Source organism: Urocitellus parryii, chromosome 6 (assembly GCF_045843805.1).
Source record: "Urocitellus parryii isolate mUroPar1 chromosome 6, mUroPar1.hap1, whole genome shotgun sequence".
In the NCBI taxonomy this organism is placed as follows: domain Eukaryota; kingdom Metazoa; phylum Chordata; class Mammalia; order Rodentia; family Sciuridae; genus Urocitellus; species Urocitellus parryii.
In genome coordinates this window covers 176687337-176706607 of record NC_135536.1, presented here as the reverse complement: position 1 = coordinate 176706607, position 19271 = coordinate 176687337, and the positions used below count along the sequence as shown (strand labels likewise).

Genomic DNA, 19271 nt, shown 5'->3' with positions numbered 1-19271 from the left:
GGCAGGTTACATGATAATAGCTCAAACTAAAGGAGCCAACCCCACTCAGGTCTTTCTTGATATCTGGGTCCTTCCCCAGCCCTTCTCTGAGGCCTTATTTAGAATTTTCACACTCTGCTCTTTCTTTCTCCAGCAACTTTTTGTTGTCTCTGCTGCTTCCTGGAGGGTCCCAGAGCAGAGGTGACATTGCTGTTAACTTCTTTTCTTTTTAGAAAAGGTAAAAATGAGGATAAGAACTTGGTCATACATTTAGGATTCATTTTTTTACCTGTCTTGTAAAATATCTCTCCTGGGTCTCTTCAGATTCCAAGAGTTTAAGTATGAAAACTTTGTTAGGTTCCAACTTGCTTTAAAGAGTTTATTCTGAAAATTGATCTTTTCCTTCTCACACCATGAAAGAAAACGGTTTCTTATAGAAAATGTTGTTCTCCCTCCTGTTTTATGTAGATAATGGGAGGGAGGTACATTTTTTTCTCCTTTTGAGGGCTGGTGATAAAGCTCAGTGGTAGAATCTTGCCTAGCATGCTCAAAGCCCTGGGTTCCATCCCTAGGACAGAAAGAAAAAAATTATTTTCTACCTTTCCTTTGTGTAGTTTGACTTTTTCTGAAACAGTTTGAGAATTCTGTTCTCTAAATATTTTTATATATTAGTAACAATATATCTTATGGGATAACTGCTAGTTAAATTTTTCAGGTTGAGGGTACATGTAACCCATGGACCAAATCTGACCCACAGATGGATTTCATTTCACCCTAGTGTTTAATTTTGTTTTGAATTCGTTGTCACTATTTTAAAAAATCATGTTAAAATTTTGAATTTCCAGTTTCTTTTGAGGATTTTTGCCTTTACATAGAGCATACCCTCTTTACCATAGTCCCATGTGTCATCTCTATCACATTAACTCATTTATTACCTTCTTGGCTCCTGTAAGTATTTGAGAGAGAGTAATTGTGTTCATTTGTTCACCAAAAGGTATGGAAACAATGACCAACCCATTATCTGCAAGCATCCTTAGTACCCAGATTGTGATCTCAAACCACCATTTGTCCACTAAAAGAAACTGAGGTTTCTTAGAGAAGTGGTCTATTTTCAGGGCAGGAAATGTACAGGATGATCCTGGAATGTTGTGGTACCAGACAATGATAGAGCACATGCCTCAAATATATAAGGCAGTGGGTTCAATCCTCAGCACTACATAAAAATAAATAAATAAATATATTGTGTCCATGTAAAACTTAATTTTTTTTTTAAACAGGACTCAGAATATGACTTGAAGTTCCCAGTGACTAAAGGTGGATAATTTGAGTTTCAATAGGATAAGATTTACAGTAGATTAAAACTTATAAATATACTTAAATCAAGAGATTCATAATGATACCAAAAGGAAACCTAATTGCTTAAGTTAGGAGAATTCACAGGAAACCAATTTATTATTTTGAAAACTAGATAAAGGAAAAAAATAAGTACATGTCTTACCTTTGTCATACTAGTAGGTACCATATAGTAGATGAGGGGAAACATCTTTATAAAATTATTCTAACTTACAAATGAAGACAAAGTGATAGGATAACATCATATTGCAACCCCTATTGGTCTAGGCATTAAGCATCAATAACAACTGACATAAAAACCAAAAATTAGTCTGAGGATGTGATTTAAGGGTTCAGTAGTTGCCTAACATGTGTAAGCCCTAGGGGTGGTCCCCAGCACTTCAAAAACAAACACAAATTATGCCTCCTCTCAAGAGAATATACTACTAGCAAAGTTTTGCCAAAGGGATCAAATCCAAAATTGATCAAGCCTGCAGTTTCCAAGAAATGTTGAAGAAAAGGTGTATAGTTGGAAAAACCAGATTGTGTGGAGTTCTGTAGGTAAAATTCCCTGGGTTCTTGAACAGGTGACTTATAAGAAGGGTGAGGGAAGACCTGGGCAGGAGTAGCTGTAAATTAAAAAAGAGACTTAAAAATTGTATTATTTTTTTAAAAAAAATCTAAATATAGTGTGAAGGGATGCATAGGTAAGTGAAAAACCATAAAGTAATACAAGGAAGTAATTACTGTAAAAACCAGGTTCATCATCACTTTGGAAGGAATAGTGGATTCTGGTTGGGTCTGGGAGCATGGAAGACCTTGGGGAATGGATAGAAAGTTTTTTTGAGCTGGGTCATGGCTACAAGGACATTTGCTTAATAATCAGTCACCAAGATTTCTATTTACTTTGTGCAGTTTTATAATAAAACAGTTAAAAGTTGATTTAGGTTGGGCTGAAGATGTGTTTTAGTAGGAGAGGGGTTGTCTAGCATGCTTGATCTTGGGTTTGATCCCCAGCACCACAAAAAAAAAATAAATAAAAAATATAAGGTATCATTTTTCTAGCATTTCTTATGTACATTTACTTTTATATACACATTTTAAGTCAGTATTTGCTGTGTAGCCAAAAAGGAGACTTATAAGAAGGGTAGGGGGAGACATGGGCAGGAGTAGCTGTAAATTAAAAAAGAAGGTTCACCTGTCCACTGGGAAATTTTCAGTGTGATCCCCTAGGTTAAAGTTGGCTGCAGGGTTTATAAACAGCAAGCTATCAAAGGATTGCTGAAGTTTCTTTTTTAAGACTTCCAGGTATGCCTCACTGTGTAACAGGAGTAGTCCTGAAAGATTAAGTGCAGCCTCGATTTTTATAAATAGACCCAGTAAATACTCTATCATTTCAGGACTCTATTCCTCAAGGCAAATCTAAGACCATGTCTTAAAACAAAGTGATACCTGAAATACATTTTAAGCACAAGAAAAAAGAATCATTTTCTACTCAGACATCAACAGTAACACATTAGCTTGAATCAATCACTTCGAGCAGAGAAGCAAACTGAAACTTGGGGGCTGCTAACAAGATTTGCAGAGTAAATCCTCATCTCCTGGGTATGTGTTTAGGGCTCCCCTAAGAGAGTGGCTTTTAATAGTCTACTTGGTTCAGTTCTTCAAGACCATCTTTTTTTACTTCCTGGCTTATTTCTTGTTAAATGCTATCAGCAGGGAGAAGTAGGAGATAAAACTTTAGTTTTGAGGTTCTTTTCCCGCTTTCCTGGTTTATGGTTTCCTTCCTTTCTTCTTTTCTGAATGGCAGTATTATTCAGGGAGAAGAGATCAAAAATGATCAAATGAACTCAGAACCTGAGTGTTTTCTTCAAATTTTCAAATTTATGTATGGATGTCTCTTCATTGTTATTTCCCATTCCCAGAAATGTATAATTCTCATGAAACTTCATTCCTTTAGAGTAGTATTGTCCATTAGAACTTTTTGTGATGACTGAAGCGTTCTATGCTTTGCATTGTCAGTAGTCACAAGCCACATGTGGCCATTGAACACTTGAAATGTACTAGGAACCTGAGGAATTGAATTGTTAAGTTTAATTAATTTCCCGTTAATTTAAATAGCCATATGTGGCTTAGGGACAGCACAGTTTTAAAGAGAGATAAGAGTAGAACTGTGTGTATGGAAGCTTATTAAGGAGCCATAGGGGAGATCAGGTTCCTTTTCCCTAACATCTGTTAACAGTAATGCTATCTCCAGCTTAAAATTTTTCACTCTTTATCATGGTGTTATAGTATCTAAAATTCAAGCTGGGTGTGATAGTACATGCCAGTAATCCCAGTGACTCTTAGGAGACTGAGGCAGGAGGATTGCAAGTTTGAGACCAGCCTCAGAAATTTACTGAGTCCCTAAGCAACTTAGTGAGACCCTGTCTCAAAATTAAAAGGCTAGGGTGTAACTCAGTGGTAAAGCACACCTGGGTTCAATCTCTAGTACCAAAAGCTAAAAACATCACCTTTGCTAATTTGCATAGTGAATGTCAGAATTGGATTGGATTTTTATTGGTAAGATAGATATCATACTAATTAGCAAAATGAACATTAGAAGGTGCTCATTGGTGATATTAAAATATTCAAAAGGTGCTCTTTTATATATATATTTTTTTTAGTTTTAGGTGGATACAATATCTTTATTTTTTTTTTTATGTGGTGCTAGGGATTGAACCCATTGCCTCACACAGGCTGGACGAACACTCTACCACTTGAACCACAACCCCAGCCCAAAAGGTTCTCATTTTTTAAATTAAAGTATTCAAAGGAAGTAAATTGGTTGAAATATTTTATATTATATTTTTAAAAATATATATGTATATATTTTATATATACATATACATACATATTTATTTAGTTGTAGATGGACACAGTACCTTTATTTTATTTATTTATTTTTATGTGGTGCTAAGGATTGAACCCAGTGCCTCACATATTGCTAGGTAAGTCTCCACCACTGAGCCACAAACCCTGCCCTAGATTCTCTGTCTTTTGTTCCTCCTTCCATCTCTCTTTCTCTTTTGATTGAACCCAGGACCTTGCACTTGCTAAGGGCATACTCTACCACTTAGCTACACCCCAAGCCCCTACAGATACTTTCTACACTTGCATAAAGAGGGGCTGACAATCTAGGAAATCCTGTGAATTCCCTTAGAGATGTTGCCTGAGGCCTAATTCCTAAATGCTCCTTTGTCTCACCTTTGGTTAGATGAATTTCTTGTTGCCTAATGTGAAACTAAGGGCAACAGAACTTTTTTCCAAGGCTTGGCGACACAGCTCAGTGGTAGAACATATGCCTAGCATGCTGAAGGCCCTGAGTTCAATCTCCCATACCACACCTGCCAAAGCAAAAAGCTTTTTTTCAAGATAACTGATCAAGAACCTTTGAGTTGGTCAGGCATGGTTGTGCACACCTTTAATCTCAGCAACTCTGGGAGCCTGAGGCAGGAGGATCATAAATTCAAGCCCAGCCTGGGTAATTTAGGGAGACCTGTCTCAAAACAAATAAAAAGGACTGTGGATGTAGCTCCGTGGTGGAATGCTTGCCTAGTATATGTGAGACCTTGGGTTTAATTCCCAATATCACGAGAGAGAGAGAGAGAGAGAGAGAGAGAGAGAGAGAGAGAGAGAGAGAGAGAAAGAGAAAGAAAAGAACCTATGAATTGTACATGACCAAAGCATAGGCATGATTTAGCTTGCACCCTATCTAGGCTCCTCTTGAACCCCTCCCCCCTTATACCTCAGATCACAACGGCTTTCTCTATTCTTCCAGTATGTTCCTTCACACATCAGGACCCATTTGATCGCTGGTGGTTCACCTGGCCTGAATATTCTTCTTCATTTTTAAAATCTTTTTTTGCCTCATAATAATAATTTTACATATATGTGTATGTGTTTGTGTATGTAAATTCTTCATATAATTTAAAGAATAAATACCTGTGTTTATACTACCCTACTTAAGAAATAGAGCATTTGTCATACTTTTGAAGCCCCTTAGATTCCTTTTCCACATTATAATCATTCTTTCTACCTCAGAGGTTATGACCATCATGATTTTTGTGCTGTACTTAAGAGTTTACCACTATGTGGATTACTTAACAATATATTGATTTTTAAATTTTCTCACCAACATCTAATAATGAAACATTCCAAAGAGAACAAATATGAACCTTTATTATATCTACCTCCCAACATTGTACCATTAATAATTTAGTATGCTTGCTTTATCACATACTCACCTATTCATCAGTTAATGTTATGTTTGATGTATTTCAAAATTGAAGATATCATACATGTCCCCCTAAATAGTTCAACATAAGCGTCAATTAGAGTTCACTGTGTATTTATAAACTTTTTTAACTTGAAGTTAAATTTACATACCATGAAGTGCACAAATCTTAAATGTATGTTCACAGAGTTTTGACAAGTGCATACCTTTATGTATCCCAGATTCCTATCAGGATGTAGAAAGTTCCCTCAAGCCCCTTCCCAATCAGTTCCTACCCCTATACTTAAGGGGCAACTGCTGTGAAAAAAATTTTTGAGCTATATACTAGTTTTGCCTACTCTAGAACTTTATATAAATGAAATAAAATATGACACTCGGATAAAATTTTTTTTCAGTCAGCTTGTTTCTGAGATGAACCTATGTTTTTGCATGCATTATTTTTTCTTGTTGGATGCTTTTTGTGTATATGTATATATACACTACATTTTATTTATTAATTTTCCTCCTAATGGAAACTTGGCCTATTTTCAATTTTTGTCTGTTATGAAAGAAGCTGCTATGAACATTTTTGTACAAATCTTTTTGTGGACTTAAGTTTTCATTTCTCCTGGGTAATACCTAGGAATACAACTGCTGGGACATTGAGCAAGTATATATTTAGTTTTACTGGAAACTACTAGACTTTTTTTTTTTTCTTTTCAAAATGTGTCATTTTATACCCCTACCAGCCAAATGTGAGTCTAGTTGCAACCTTCACCAACGCAAGGGAGTTTCAGTCTTTTCAATATTAGCTATTCTGCTGGGTGTATAGTGATATCTTTTTATGAAGTTCTGCTTGTTGTTAATGTTTGAGAATTCAAACTTCTGTTTGACTAGTAAGATTTTTTTTTCTTCTTAAGGATTTTTTTTTTTTTTTCTTAACATGGTGCTGGGGACAAACTCAGGGCCTTGTACATGCTAAATACATACTTTACCACCAAACTACAACCCCAGCCTCAAGATTTCTTTTTAGTTGTAGATGAACACAATACCTTTATTTTATGTATATGTTTTTATGTGTTTCTGAGTATTTTGAGGATGTGCCTCACACCTTCTAGGCAAGCCCTCTGCCACTGAGCTACAATCCCATCCCCCCAAAATATCTTTTTTTTTTGAGAGAGAGAAAGAGAATTTTTAATATTTATTTTTTTTTTTAGTTTTCGGCAGACACAACATCTTTGTTTGTATGTGGTGCTGAGGATCAAACCCAGTGCCTCACGAGGCATGCGAGACAAGCGCTCTATCACTGAGCCACAACCCCAGCCCTCAAGTGTTCTTTTAACAAGCCTCCATCTATTTTTTGTTTGTTTGTTAAGTTTTATTATTATTGTTGTGATAGGGAAACCAAGGTCTCAGACATGCCAGGCAAGCACCCTACCACTGAGCCATACTCCAACCCTTACATGGTTATTTAGATTCTTTCTGTTAGCTAATAGTCTTTTGAACCAGTTATGCCATACTTTTCTGTGTTTTTTTTTTTTTTTGGAGGGGGTGCTAGGGATTGAACCCAGGGCCTTGTGCATGCTAGGCAAGCACTTATCAACTGATCTATATTCCCAGCCCTTTCGGTATTTTTTAAAATTTAAATTTGTATTGCTTTTGAGAGTCTCTGTATTGCCCGGGCTGGCCTCAAAACTCAATTCTCCTGCGTCAGCCTCTGAATAGTTGAGATTATGCGCATGCGCCACTGCGTCAGGTATGCTGCTACCATATCCAGCTCTCCCCCATCTAGTTTTAAGTGTTTCATTTCTGGTATTACAAAATGTTCTAGGTTCATTTGTATTGTCTCATTTTCTCTGTCTTGGCTCTGAAATGATTTACTTCTCCAAAGATTCCTAGTTTCTTTTATTGGAGAATGCTGTTGAGAAATCAAGGTCTAGAGTCAGTCACAGTGTTACATACCTGTAACCCCAGCAACTTGAGAGACTGAGACACAAGGATCACAAGTTTGAGACCAACTTAGACAATTTAGGGAGACCCTGTCTCAAAAAGATAAAAAGGTCTGGGGATGTAACTCACAGTGATAGAGCCCTCCTGGGGGGAGGGGTATTGCATGTGCTCCCCCCAAAAAACAAAATGAAAGAAAAAAAGAAAGGGAAGGGAAATTTTTTAAAAAAGAAACCAAGATCTGGGCATTGGTGTGCTTATTATTACTAGAATATCATTGTGCTTGGGCTCACTTAGCAGACTGAGCTGTGAAGTATCTGTATGTATACCACCCAACCTTTATGGTTTTTTATCTTCCTGCTTTTACTTAAAAGTCCAACACCACAAGGCTTACTTCAATCTCTCCCTTTTCCTCATTTAAACCTTATATCTCTACGATTGAGAAACCCAACTTTTGTTACCTTCAATTTGCTTGTTTAATTCTCGTATGCCCATAGTTTCAGAATGTGAAAAAATATCCCTGTAAGAAATACATTTACTTGGGCAGCAGTTGTAGCTCAGTGGTAGTGCACTTGCCTTTCATATATGAGACGCTGGGTTTGATCCTCAGCACCATAAAAAAATAAATAAAATAAAGGTATTGTGTTCATCTACAACTAAAAAGAAAATTTAAAAAATACATTTACTGACTTGATTATAACACATATAGATATTTCTTTTTAGCCTTAGAATATTTTGTCAGATTGATGTTTCATAGTTAAATGGGGCTAATTCAGTTTTTCATCCATGTGGGGCTTCAGCATTTGCTGAGGCTGGCTTTGAACTTGCAATCCTCCTACTTCAGCTTCCCAAACCGATGGGATTACAGACTTTTGCCACCACACCCAGCAACTGCAGAATATTTTTATCATCAAAAAGAAGCCCAGGGCTAGGGATGTGGCTCAAGCGCGCTCGCCTGGCATGCGTGCGGCCCGGGTTCGATCCTCAGCACCACATACCAACAAAGATGTTGTGTCCGCCGAGAACTAAAAAATAAATATTAAAAATTCTCTCTCTCTCTCTCTCCTCTCTCACTCTCTCTTTAAAAAAAAAAAAAAAAAAAAAGAAGCCCAGTACTGATCAGCTGTCACTCTCTATTTTCTCACAACACCCACTCCCCTATCCCTAGGCAAGCAGGATTCTACATTTTAGTCTTTATAGGTGTTCTTTTTCTGTAGTGGGGCTTGAACCCAGTGGGGCTTAAATACTGAACTACATCCCCACCCCTTTGTTATACTTTATTTAGAGACAGGGTCCCACTGAGTTGCTCAGGGTCTCACTAAATTGCTGAAACTGGCTTTGAATTTGCGATCCTAGGTGTGTGCTACTGAGCCAGACTCTTTTTTTAATAGATGTTCTTATTCAGGGCATTTCTCATAAATGGAATCATATGTGCTCTTTTATGGCTAGCTTCTCTCACTTTGTATCATGTTTTCAAGGTTTTTCCCAGCTTTATAATGTACAGGTTGAATATAATTTATCCAAAATGCTTGGTTGGGACCAGAAATCTTTCAGATTTTAGATTTTTTCAGATTTTGGAATATTTGCAGCACTAGTCCAAAAATCTGATGTTCAGATTTCAGGACATTTCTGATTTGGGATTTTCAGATGAGAGATGTTCCATCCGTATTATTTCTTCCTTCCTTTTTCTTATTTTTTAAAAATATTTATTTTTTAGTTTTAGGTGGACACAATATCTTTGTTTTATTTTCACGTGGTGCTGAGAATTGAACCCAGGGCCTCACGCATGCCAGGCGAGCACACTACCACATGAGTCACATGCCCAGCCCTTCTTATTTTTTTAATCAAATATGAACGTGCTGTATTTTATTTGTCAATTCACCAGTTGATAGGCATTTGTTTTTTCTTTCTATTTTGATTTAATGTTGATATGAACATTCATGTACAAGTTTTATGAGGACATATTTTAATTTTGTTTATGGTGTACTTGTCATTTGATATTTCTTGTTTTTATGTAATTATATCTAATCAGTGTTGGGTTCTGAACTTTTCCATAGGTGAATGTTAAGAATGAATTCACCATGTTTTCCCCTAGTACTTATGGTTTCATTTAAAAAAAAAAATTTGGATTCTTAATCTATTTGAAATCTAATTTTGTGAATGGTCTGAGGTGCTGGTCTGATTTTTATCTTTTCCAATGGTTTTGTAGCTGCCCTGGCACCAATCATTAAAAAGTCTGTATCACAGTGATGTACTACTTTCATCTTATACCAAGTTGCCATATGTTTTGGTCTAATGCTGGACTACCCATTTTATTCTGCTAGTCTATTTGTCTATTAATGTGCCAGTAATAGACTGTATACACTGGTACACGGTTTAATTCTAGGTTTTATAGTACCTTTTTTGGGGGAAGGGGGGGAGGCTGGGAATTGAAGCATACTAGGTAAGCACTCTACCACTGAGCTATATCTCCAGCCCATAGTACTTAAATGTCTGATGGTCATAATTTTTCCTTATCAGTATTTTCTTTCTGGGAAATAAAAAGGGATTGAACCCAGGGGCACTTTATCATCCCCAGTCATATTTTAAAATTTTTGTTTTGAGTCAGGGTCCTACTAAATTGACTGGGGCTGGCCTTGAATCTTCCTGCCTCTGCCTCCTGAGTGAGTCTCAGGGATTATAGGCATGTGCCACCACATGTAGCTCAATGTTTTCTTAACTGTTTTTGTATATATTTGTTTTTCCATATGAACCTTAATGTCTGGTGTGACTACATAAAATAGCATGTTGACATTTGGATAGGGATTGAATTATTGCACTGACTTTTTAAAAATTAATTTGGGCATAACTGACATCTATATAGCATTGAATTATCCTGAACATCATCAGAGGATACCTTTCCATTGTTCAAATCTACTTTAGTGTTTTGGTGTAATGCTTAAAATTTTTTTTGTATAGCTTTGCACATTTAAAATTTTTAAAATTTTTCTTGTATAGCTTTGTACATTTCTTGTATTATAAATTTTAATTTTCCTTGTTTTATATGTGATCTTCTGTATAATTGTTGCCTTTAATAGTTTAACATTTATATATATAAAAGCTATTCATATGTTAATTTTATATTCAGTTATTCCCTGAATTCTTTTATTGTGTATTTTACTATGAGTATTTATTGGATTTAGTTACTTTTCTACATACATCAAGGTATTAATATAATTTCTTTAAGGTGTTTGAGATATTTTTTATAAAATTGTGTGTGTGTGTGTGTGTGTGTGTGTATGTGTGTGTGTGTAACTACTTATAAAATAAGTAACTTTTCTTATGTTGAACTAATCTTGCATTTTTAGAGTATACCCATCCTGGCCATAACCTGAGTTTATCATGATCTTTTTCATGTTTTACTGAATTATATTAGATAAATTTCATTTGGCATTGTTACATTTGTGTTGGTAAGTAGTTTTGATATCATGTTTATAGTACCTGCTATGAAAGAATTAATGAAAGATTAGAATCATCTACTTCTTCAATATAGGTAGAACTTGCCTATAAGTCTGGCTGGGTCTGCTCTTTTGTTTGTGGGAAATTTTCTTAACTAATTGAACTTGTTTAATGATTATAGGACCATTTGAAATTTCTATCTTCCCCCTCCCTCCCTCCCTCCCTCCCTCCTTTCCTTCCTTCCTTCTTTCCTTCCTTCCTTCCTTCAGTATTAGAGATTGAAGCCAGGGATGCTTTATCACTTAACTACACCCCAGCCCCAGCCCCTTTTATTTTTTATTTTGAGACAGGGTCTCACTAAGTTGCTTAGGCTAGCCTCAAATTTACGATCCTCTTGGCTCAGCCTCCTGAGTAGCTGGGGTTACAGGCATGCGCCACCACACTTGGTCTCTATTTCTTCTTGAGCTAATTTTTTTTTTTTTTGGTTGTAGATAGACACATATTATTTTGTTTATATATATTTTTTTTCTGTGGTGCCAGGATCGAACCCAGTACCACACACATGCTTGGCAAGCGCTCTACCACTGAACCACAACCCTGGCCCATTGAGTTAATTTTTTCCCTAATTTTTATCTAATTTTAATCTTTTCAAAAATATTCTTCAATTATCATTTTGCTACATTATCGATAGATAAAATTCCCTTTCCTTCCTCTCCTCTTTTCTTCCCTCCCTCCCTGAATTATTTTCAGGGAAGCTAAAAACAAAAAACATCTACCCTAATTCAGCAAGTAACTCTTAAAAGAGTAGGGTATTCTCAGGGGCTGCGGATATAGCTCAGTTGGTGGAGTGCTTGCCTTGTATACATAAGACCCTGGGTTCAATCCCCAGCACCACTCAACAATAACAACAAGAATAGGGTATTCTCTACATGACCACAATACTATTGTCACCTTCAAGAAGCTTAACCTTGATAGAATAGCATCATCTAACATATGCTTTCCAAATGCAAATTCTTTAATTTACATGTATGACCTTTATAGGATTTGAGGGGAAGGAATGGGGTTCAAGATTTAATCAAGGGTCTTCTATTACATTTTGTTATCATCTTTGATCTTCACCTGCCCCCTTCCTGTGATGCAGGGAATGAAACCCAGGACCTCCAGCATGCTAGGCAATTGTTCTATCACTGAGTTATATCCTTAGCCCTACTTTGCCATTTGGATTGAATCTTTTATATTTTTCCATGAAATGTTTCCATTCCATGAAATGTTTCCATTTCACCTCATTTTTAAACATGTTGGTGTAAGGTTTTGTTTACAGCACTAGGGATTGAAGCCAGGGGTGCTTTACTACTGCCTTTTGTATTTCTTATTTTGAGACAGTGTTTCCCTAAGTTGCCCAGGTTGTTCTCCAACTTGCATACTCCTTCCTCTGCCTCCTGAGTAGCTTTATGTCACTGCTTCTGGCTGGCATAAGGTTTTTTTGTATTTTATTTTTGGCCCTGATATATCTATAATTATGTGCCCTTTTACATTTCTAATACTGTTTGTTTATTCTTCTCTCTTTTTATATCAGACTTATGAGAGTCACATCAATCACAAGTCATTTCTAAGAACTAGCTTTGTTGATTCCTCATATTATAACTGTTTTCTGTTTAACCCAATTCTGATCTTACCTTTAAAATGTCTTTTCTTTAAGGGTTTATTCTGTTGGGATAATATCTTAAAATTGGTGTTTAATGTATTTTCAGTCTTCTATTCCAGAATAATTTTTTTAAAAATATTTATTTTTTAGTTGTAGTTGGACACAATATATTTATTTATTTATTTTTAATGTGGTGCTGAGGATCAAACCCAGGACCTCGCATGTGCTAGGCAAGTGTTCTACCACTGAGCCACAACTCTAGCCCCTATTCCAGAATAAATTTTTAAAGCTTTACTTTTTCTTTTTTTTTTTTTTAAAGCTTTACTTTTTCCTCAGCATACTATTTTATCTTCATTACAAAATTGTCATGTATTTTCTTAACTTTTATGTACCTATTAATAGTTTTTTTATATCCATGTTTTATTTATTTATTTGTTTGCTTATTTATTTATTTTATTTGGTGCTGAGGATCGAACTCAGTGCTTCACGCATGCGAGGCAAGCGCTCAACCACTGGGCTACAACCCCAGCCCCATCCATGAATACAAATGTATTATTAGGTACATACAAGTTTAGAATTGCTACATTTATTATAGGCCATCTTTATCTCTGTAATACATTTTTGCATTAAAGTCTATTTTATCTGATAATAGAATAGACATCCTAGTTTCCTTTTTGGTTACTGTTTACCTAATATATCTCTTTCAGTCCTTTAGTTTTGAACTTTTCTGTCTTATATTTTAAGGTCTCTGTCTTATAAACAGGATGTAGCAGTATAACTGATTTCTTTCCTTTACGATATGATTTTCCTTACTGTTTGGTCCATTTGAATCGATTGATGTTTGAATTAATTTCTATTTTGTGCTTTCTTTTCCCATTTTTTTCTTTATGTTTCTTCTTTTTCTTTTTTTTGGGGGGGGTGGATGGGGGAGAATTCTAGTGAAGGGAAAAAATACAGAAAATAGTGTAAAGCCATATGCCTACTACCTGGAGTAAACAAATATTAAATTTTTTACCTTTTTTGGGGGGGTGGGTAACAGAGATTGAGCCCAGAGACATTTAACCAGTGAGCTACATCCCCAACCTTTTTTATTTTTTTATTTTGAGACAGGGTCTTGCTAAGTTACCTAGGTCCTTACTGAGTTGCTGAGGCTGGCTTTGAACTTGTGGTCCTGCTGCCTCAGCTTTCTGAGTTGCTGGAATAGCAGATGTGCACCACTGCACTTAACTCATATTTGCTTTTGACAAATTTAATAAAATATTATAAGATAAAGTCATGTTTTTCTTTCTCCTTTCTGGGAGGCTAATGCTAAATGACTTTGGTATATGTCCTTCTATTAAACTTTTATAGATATGTTCCTGTATGTCTAAAAATAATACATAGTATTGTTTAGTATAATCTCAAAATAGTTATGTTTTCATTTTACAAGCATTGTTTGGTGACTTTCTGTGATAATTAACCTCCTGTTTTTAAGATCTGTCTATGTTGATATATATAGATGTGGCTTTTTCATTAAACCTGCTAAATAATATATCATATGCCATTTTATCACTATTTATTTGTTCATTGAAGGACTCCTGGTGCAGTGAATATTCTTTCATTTATATCTTTTGCAACATATTTTCAGGATGCACACATAGAGTGGTGTTGTTGGGTCCCAGGTCAGAGGATGCACACTTAATTCCTTTTTATAATAATTATTATTAATAATAACTAAAAATATAATAATAATAAACAATATATTTTTATGTATTGGAGATTGAACCCAGAGGTGCTTTACCACTGAGCCATCCTCAGTTCCTTTTATATTTATTTATTTATTGAGTTAAGGCTTTGCTAAGTTGCTGAAACTGGCCTTGAACTTGTGATCCTCCTGCCTCAGCCTCTCAAATTGCTGGGGTTACAGATGTGTCAACGCCTTTTGTTTTTTTTAAAGAATTTTTTTTCTTTGTTTTTTAGTTGTTGTTGGACACAATACCTTTATTTTATTTATTTATTTTATGTGGTGCTGAGGATCGAACCCAGGGCCTCACACACGCTAGGTGAACGCTCTACCGCTGAGTCACAATCCCAGCCCTCAAAACCTTTTTAAATGTATATGTCTTTCTTGTTTAATTAAAGACCCAGTAAAATTGTAAACCTGTACATCATGGCATGGTTTTGCAGAAGGGATCTTTAGGTTTAGGCTGGTAGCTTCTTCTCTTTTCTTGGCATTCCTAAATGTCCTGTTCTGCCCTTTCTCCTAGCGGCAATACATACCTGTGAAAGTGAAGAGCAAAGCCTTCTGGATCTTCTCTTGGGAGTATGCCATGATGTATGTGGGAAGCCTAGTGGTAATCGTTTGCCTCTCCTTCTTCCTTCTCAGCTCCTGGGATTTCATCCCTGCGGTCTATGGCTTCATGTAAGTAAAGACCATATTAGAAAATTCAGTAGGTTAGTTTTATTTTCATAGCTCCTCCTGAAATCAGACTGAGGCAATATCTATAGCAGGTGTCCTCAAACTTTAAGATGCCTCAGAGTCTCTGCAGGGCTTGTTTAACCCAGATTGCTGGCCCAGTCCCAGAGGTCCTGATTTAGTAGGTCTCAGGTAGGGACTGAGAATTTGCATTTCCCAAGTTTTCAGGTGACGTTGCTACTGATGATCCAGGAACATATTTTTAGAACCGCTGCTCTAGAGCACATCTTTTTTTTTTTTTTTTTTTTTTTTTTAGAGAGAGAGAGAGAGAGAGAGAATTTTTAATATTTATTTTTTAGTTTTCAGCAGACACAACATCTTTTTTTTTTTGTATGTGGTGCTGAGGATCGAACCCAGGCTGCGCGTATGCCGCTTGAGCCACATCCCCAGCCCCTAGAGCACATCTTTTTTCTAATGGGATTTAAGAACACTCCCTAGAAACATCCACAGCAATTGTTAGCCTCTAACTGGGAGGTTTGGGTTCAAGCAAGATTAGATATATTCTTCTACTGCCAGAAGATCCATGATAGTTTCAGCATAAAGCTACCTGCTATGTGTGAGACCTTCAGAGGAAACCCAGATGGGTTTGCAGTACTGCAGGCTTGCTCAAGTGTGTATTCATGAAAATGCCCTCTGTGTGAGTGCTGAGGGGCCAGGCACTGCTCAAGCCTTTAAGAGCTCATAGCCTAGTGGGTGAGGGACACTTAAAAATCTGTTTGGGTTGGGAAGGGATCTGGAGTGGTAGAACTTCCATTTGGGACTCTCCTCCTTTTGTTAAATCCTGACTGAGCATAACAATGACTTATTCACTTTTAGCGCTTCCTTGGATGCCTGGTGAAGAGCTTTTCCTGGCTTTCTGCTAGGTCACAGATTCTGTTTTGTTCTTTTAGAAAATTTTTTATTGGGCTGGGGCTGTAGCTCAGTGGTAGAGTGCTTACCTCACACTTGTGAGGCACTGGGTTCAATCCCCAGCACCACATAAAAATAAATAAAGATATCGTGTTCATCTACAACTAAAAACATAAAAATAAATTTAAAAAAAAAAAGAAAATTTTTAATTCAGGCAAATGTTGTGCTTATCAGGGCAAATAGTTATCTATACACAGTGATAGGGTGCTCACATGGATTAAAAGACTATCAGGGCCACAGATAGCTCATTAAGGCTTCTATCAAGCCCCTTGCATCTTTGTGTCTACTGGTACAAAACTACTGTGTCACAAACTTTGCCCAGTTAAAACTGGTGAGTTTTTTATTAATTTATTTTAACAAGGTGTATATGACAGCAGAATGCATTTTGTATTATTGTATACAATTACAGCACAACTTTTCATTTCTCTGGTTGTACACAATGTAGCATCACACCATATGTGCAGTCATACATGTACATAGGCTAATGATGTCCATCACATTCACCATCTTTTCTGCTCACATATCCCCTCCCTTCCTCCCCGCCCTTGTTCTTTACTTCATTTCACAGAGACAGAAATATAGTTGCCACAAGAGGCAAAGTCTTACCCTGGGTAGAGGCTTCTGTCAGAGAAGCCTGTCTCTCCCTTTCTGGTCCCCATTTTGTTTCCTTTCTAAATTGTGAATTGAGATCACTTTCAACTCTGTTACTTTTTTTTTTTTAACATTTAGTTTTTAGTTATAGGTGGACACAATATCTTTATTTCATTTTTATGTGGTGCTGAGGATCGAACCCAGTGCCTCTCACATGCTAGACGAGCACACTACCACTGAGCCACAACCCCAGCCCCTCAACTCTGTTATTTTTCAAAATAAAAATATAATGAGCTGTGGCTAATGTCTGTAATCCCAGAGATTTGGGAGGATGAAGCAATAGGATCTCAAGTTTGAGGCCGGCCTCAGCAGTTTAGCAAGACCCTGTGACAAAAAAGTAAAAAGGTGTATGTGTGTGTATAAATTGTAAACTTTCAGAAAAGTTAGAATTTCAACAATTTTTTATATGATTTAAACAGACAAAAATATCTTCTAGTTAAACCTTAATTTCTCAAATGAGCTCTTGGACACTGAGGATTCTAGCAGAGCCTGCTGATGGTTCCTGGAGCCCCTAGAATTCTCACTGCAGGTCCAGGCACTCAGTCTTCAGGTTCCTGCTGTGGGAATGTAGAACAAGAATGGGGAGCAGCAGAACCTTTGGGCAGGTCTTTGGAATGCCCAAAATAGATATTGTTTATTTAAATCTCCTTCCTCCTTGTTACGTACTGGGAAGCTCCTGACTAAATGGACCTGAGCAGTAAAAGAGGGGCTGCTTTCTTGATTTCTAGGATAAATCCCTGCCTCATTTTAGATTTTGTTTTGCTAAACTAATATTTATTATGGCTTATCATTCGGTGTGTCTCTGGCCCTTGTTTTTGTTAATCACCTATATCGGGGAACCTACAGAACCATCACACCCTGTTCTCTACAAAGAGGAAGTTGTCCTTGGCTGGCTAGCAGTGACCCAAGTCTTCAGGAGGAAACAAGGGCACAGAAGACCATGTGTAACTCTGCTCTCTTTTTTCTCTCCCTGTGTTTTCTTAATTTCAGACTTTCTGTTCCAGATCTCACTCCAAACATTGGTCTTTTCTGGTACTTCTTTGCAGAGATGTTTGAGCACTTCAGCCTCTTCTTTGTCTGCGTGTTTCAGATCAACGTCTTCTTCTACACTGTCCCCTTAGCCATCAAGCTAAAGTAAGTGGGGGGACCTGCTGCTTCTTTATTCCCCTCCTTCTCCCCCCATGGCCTTATGGGTACCCTTCATATAAGGAGCCCCTGCCATCAGGTTGATGTCATCTTTGCTCAGGGAACCCTGTCCTTGGTCTCTTCATGTGCCAGTGGCCAGAGCCAGCAGTTGCAAATCATGCGTGAGCACAGGCTGCAGGGAGGGCTTTGGAGCCCTGGATGTTCCCTGGACTCACTTTGAGGTGCCTGCACCCACATTGCTGCTGAATCTACTCACATTTTGGACATCAGGAGTTGTGTTAAGGAGGTTTCTTTGGGAAAAGTGGATCTGTTTGGATATCCTCCATTAACTGCTCAGTGACTGTCCATGGGGACTCAGGATGGATTCCTTAGGAGGCTAACCGCCTGACTCTCTTTAATCTTCTGATTGATTTCCCTCAAAAGGGCTTGTCTGCAGTGTAAGAGGACTAATCTGTTTGAGCTTTCCCCATCCCAGGCGCCTTTCTAGGCTCTCTGAAACACAGTCATACCTAACTCAGCAACTCAAGGAGAGATAGCGTGATCTTATTATTGTCACTCCTCATTTATAGTTGGGGAAATTGATGCTCAGAAAGGTGGAATGGTTTTCCCAGAATCACACAGCTAGTAAGCAGTGGAACTAGAATTCCAGTTTATCTGGCTCCAGAATCTGTGCTCATCCCCTGGCACTTTTCTAAGCTGAGGGAGAGCACTGCAGTAGCCCTGGAAACGGTTTATTATCCTGGCTTCCAAGAAGCTGACCTCAAGCATCCAGGGTCTGTGCAAAAATGGCCACATGTGTGCACGTAGGTATTGCTGAGGAGGATTTCCACCTGGCTCTTCTGTTCACTTCCCTTCAGCTCTTAGACTGCTCTTGAGGAGCACTGGAAGTTGAACTCTGTCCCTACCTCCTGACCAGGGCTGTGAGGCATCAGAAGCACTAAGAACAGCATGGTGGTGGTTAGAAGCTCTGGAGACAGCTTCATCACTTACTGATATTTGGTCAACCACTTCACTTCTCTGAACCTCAATTTCCTCATCTGTGAAGGCCAATGGACGGGACTGCCTATCTTGAGGGGTGGTTGTAGTTTGTGAGGGTCACTTGAGGTGATGCAGAAGACTTGAGCACATAGTGAGGATTTCAGGAGATGGTAACCATTGTCATCCCTTATTACTAGTTTGAAATCACAGTTTAAACTGTTATTAGTTTAAGGTAACAAGAACTCCAGTTTTAGCCCTTCAGAGCTGTTGAAAAACTGCATCTAGCTTTCAGTTATCTTTCTGGATACTGAGGCTCTACTGACCTCACTGACCATATTGTCATTGAACAGAGCATTATCTTGGAGGCCTTTCTTGCCCTGGGGCCTGTTGTCACAGCAGCCTCTGGCAAGGGAGGGTGCCTGATGACTCTGACAAGCAGTCATTTAAGCCTGCTAATAAGGAGCTGACTTCATTTGTTTTCGTCCTCCTTGGCTTCTGGGAGAAGGCCTGGAGCTGGTAGAGGCAGTGGTGGCTGT

At 37.5% G+C, this 19271-nt stretch overlaps 1 protein-coding gene across 2 annotated transcripts in view; it reads left to right on the top strand.

Moving 5' to 3' along the window:
- Pigu (phosphatidylinositol glycan anchor biosynthesis class U) overlaps window positions 1–19271 on the top strand; it is an 87854-nt gene that overhangs the window by 47183 nt on the left and 21400 nt on the right. For both annotated transcript variants that reach the window (XM_077799473.1, XM_026383216.2), the window contains 2 exons: window positions 14843–14997; window positions 17602–17745. In XM_077799473.1, coding sequence (XP_077655599.1) covers window positions 14843–14997; window positions 17602–17745 — 299 coding nt within the window. The remainder of the gene's footprint in view (window positions 1–14842; window positions 14998–17601; window positions 17746–19271) is intronic.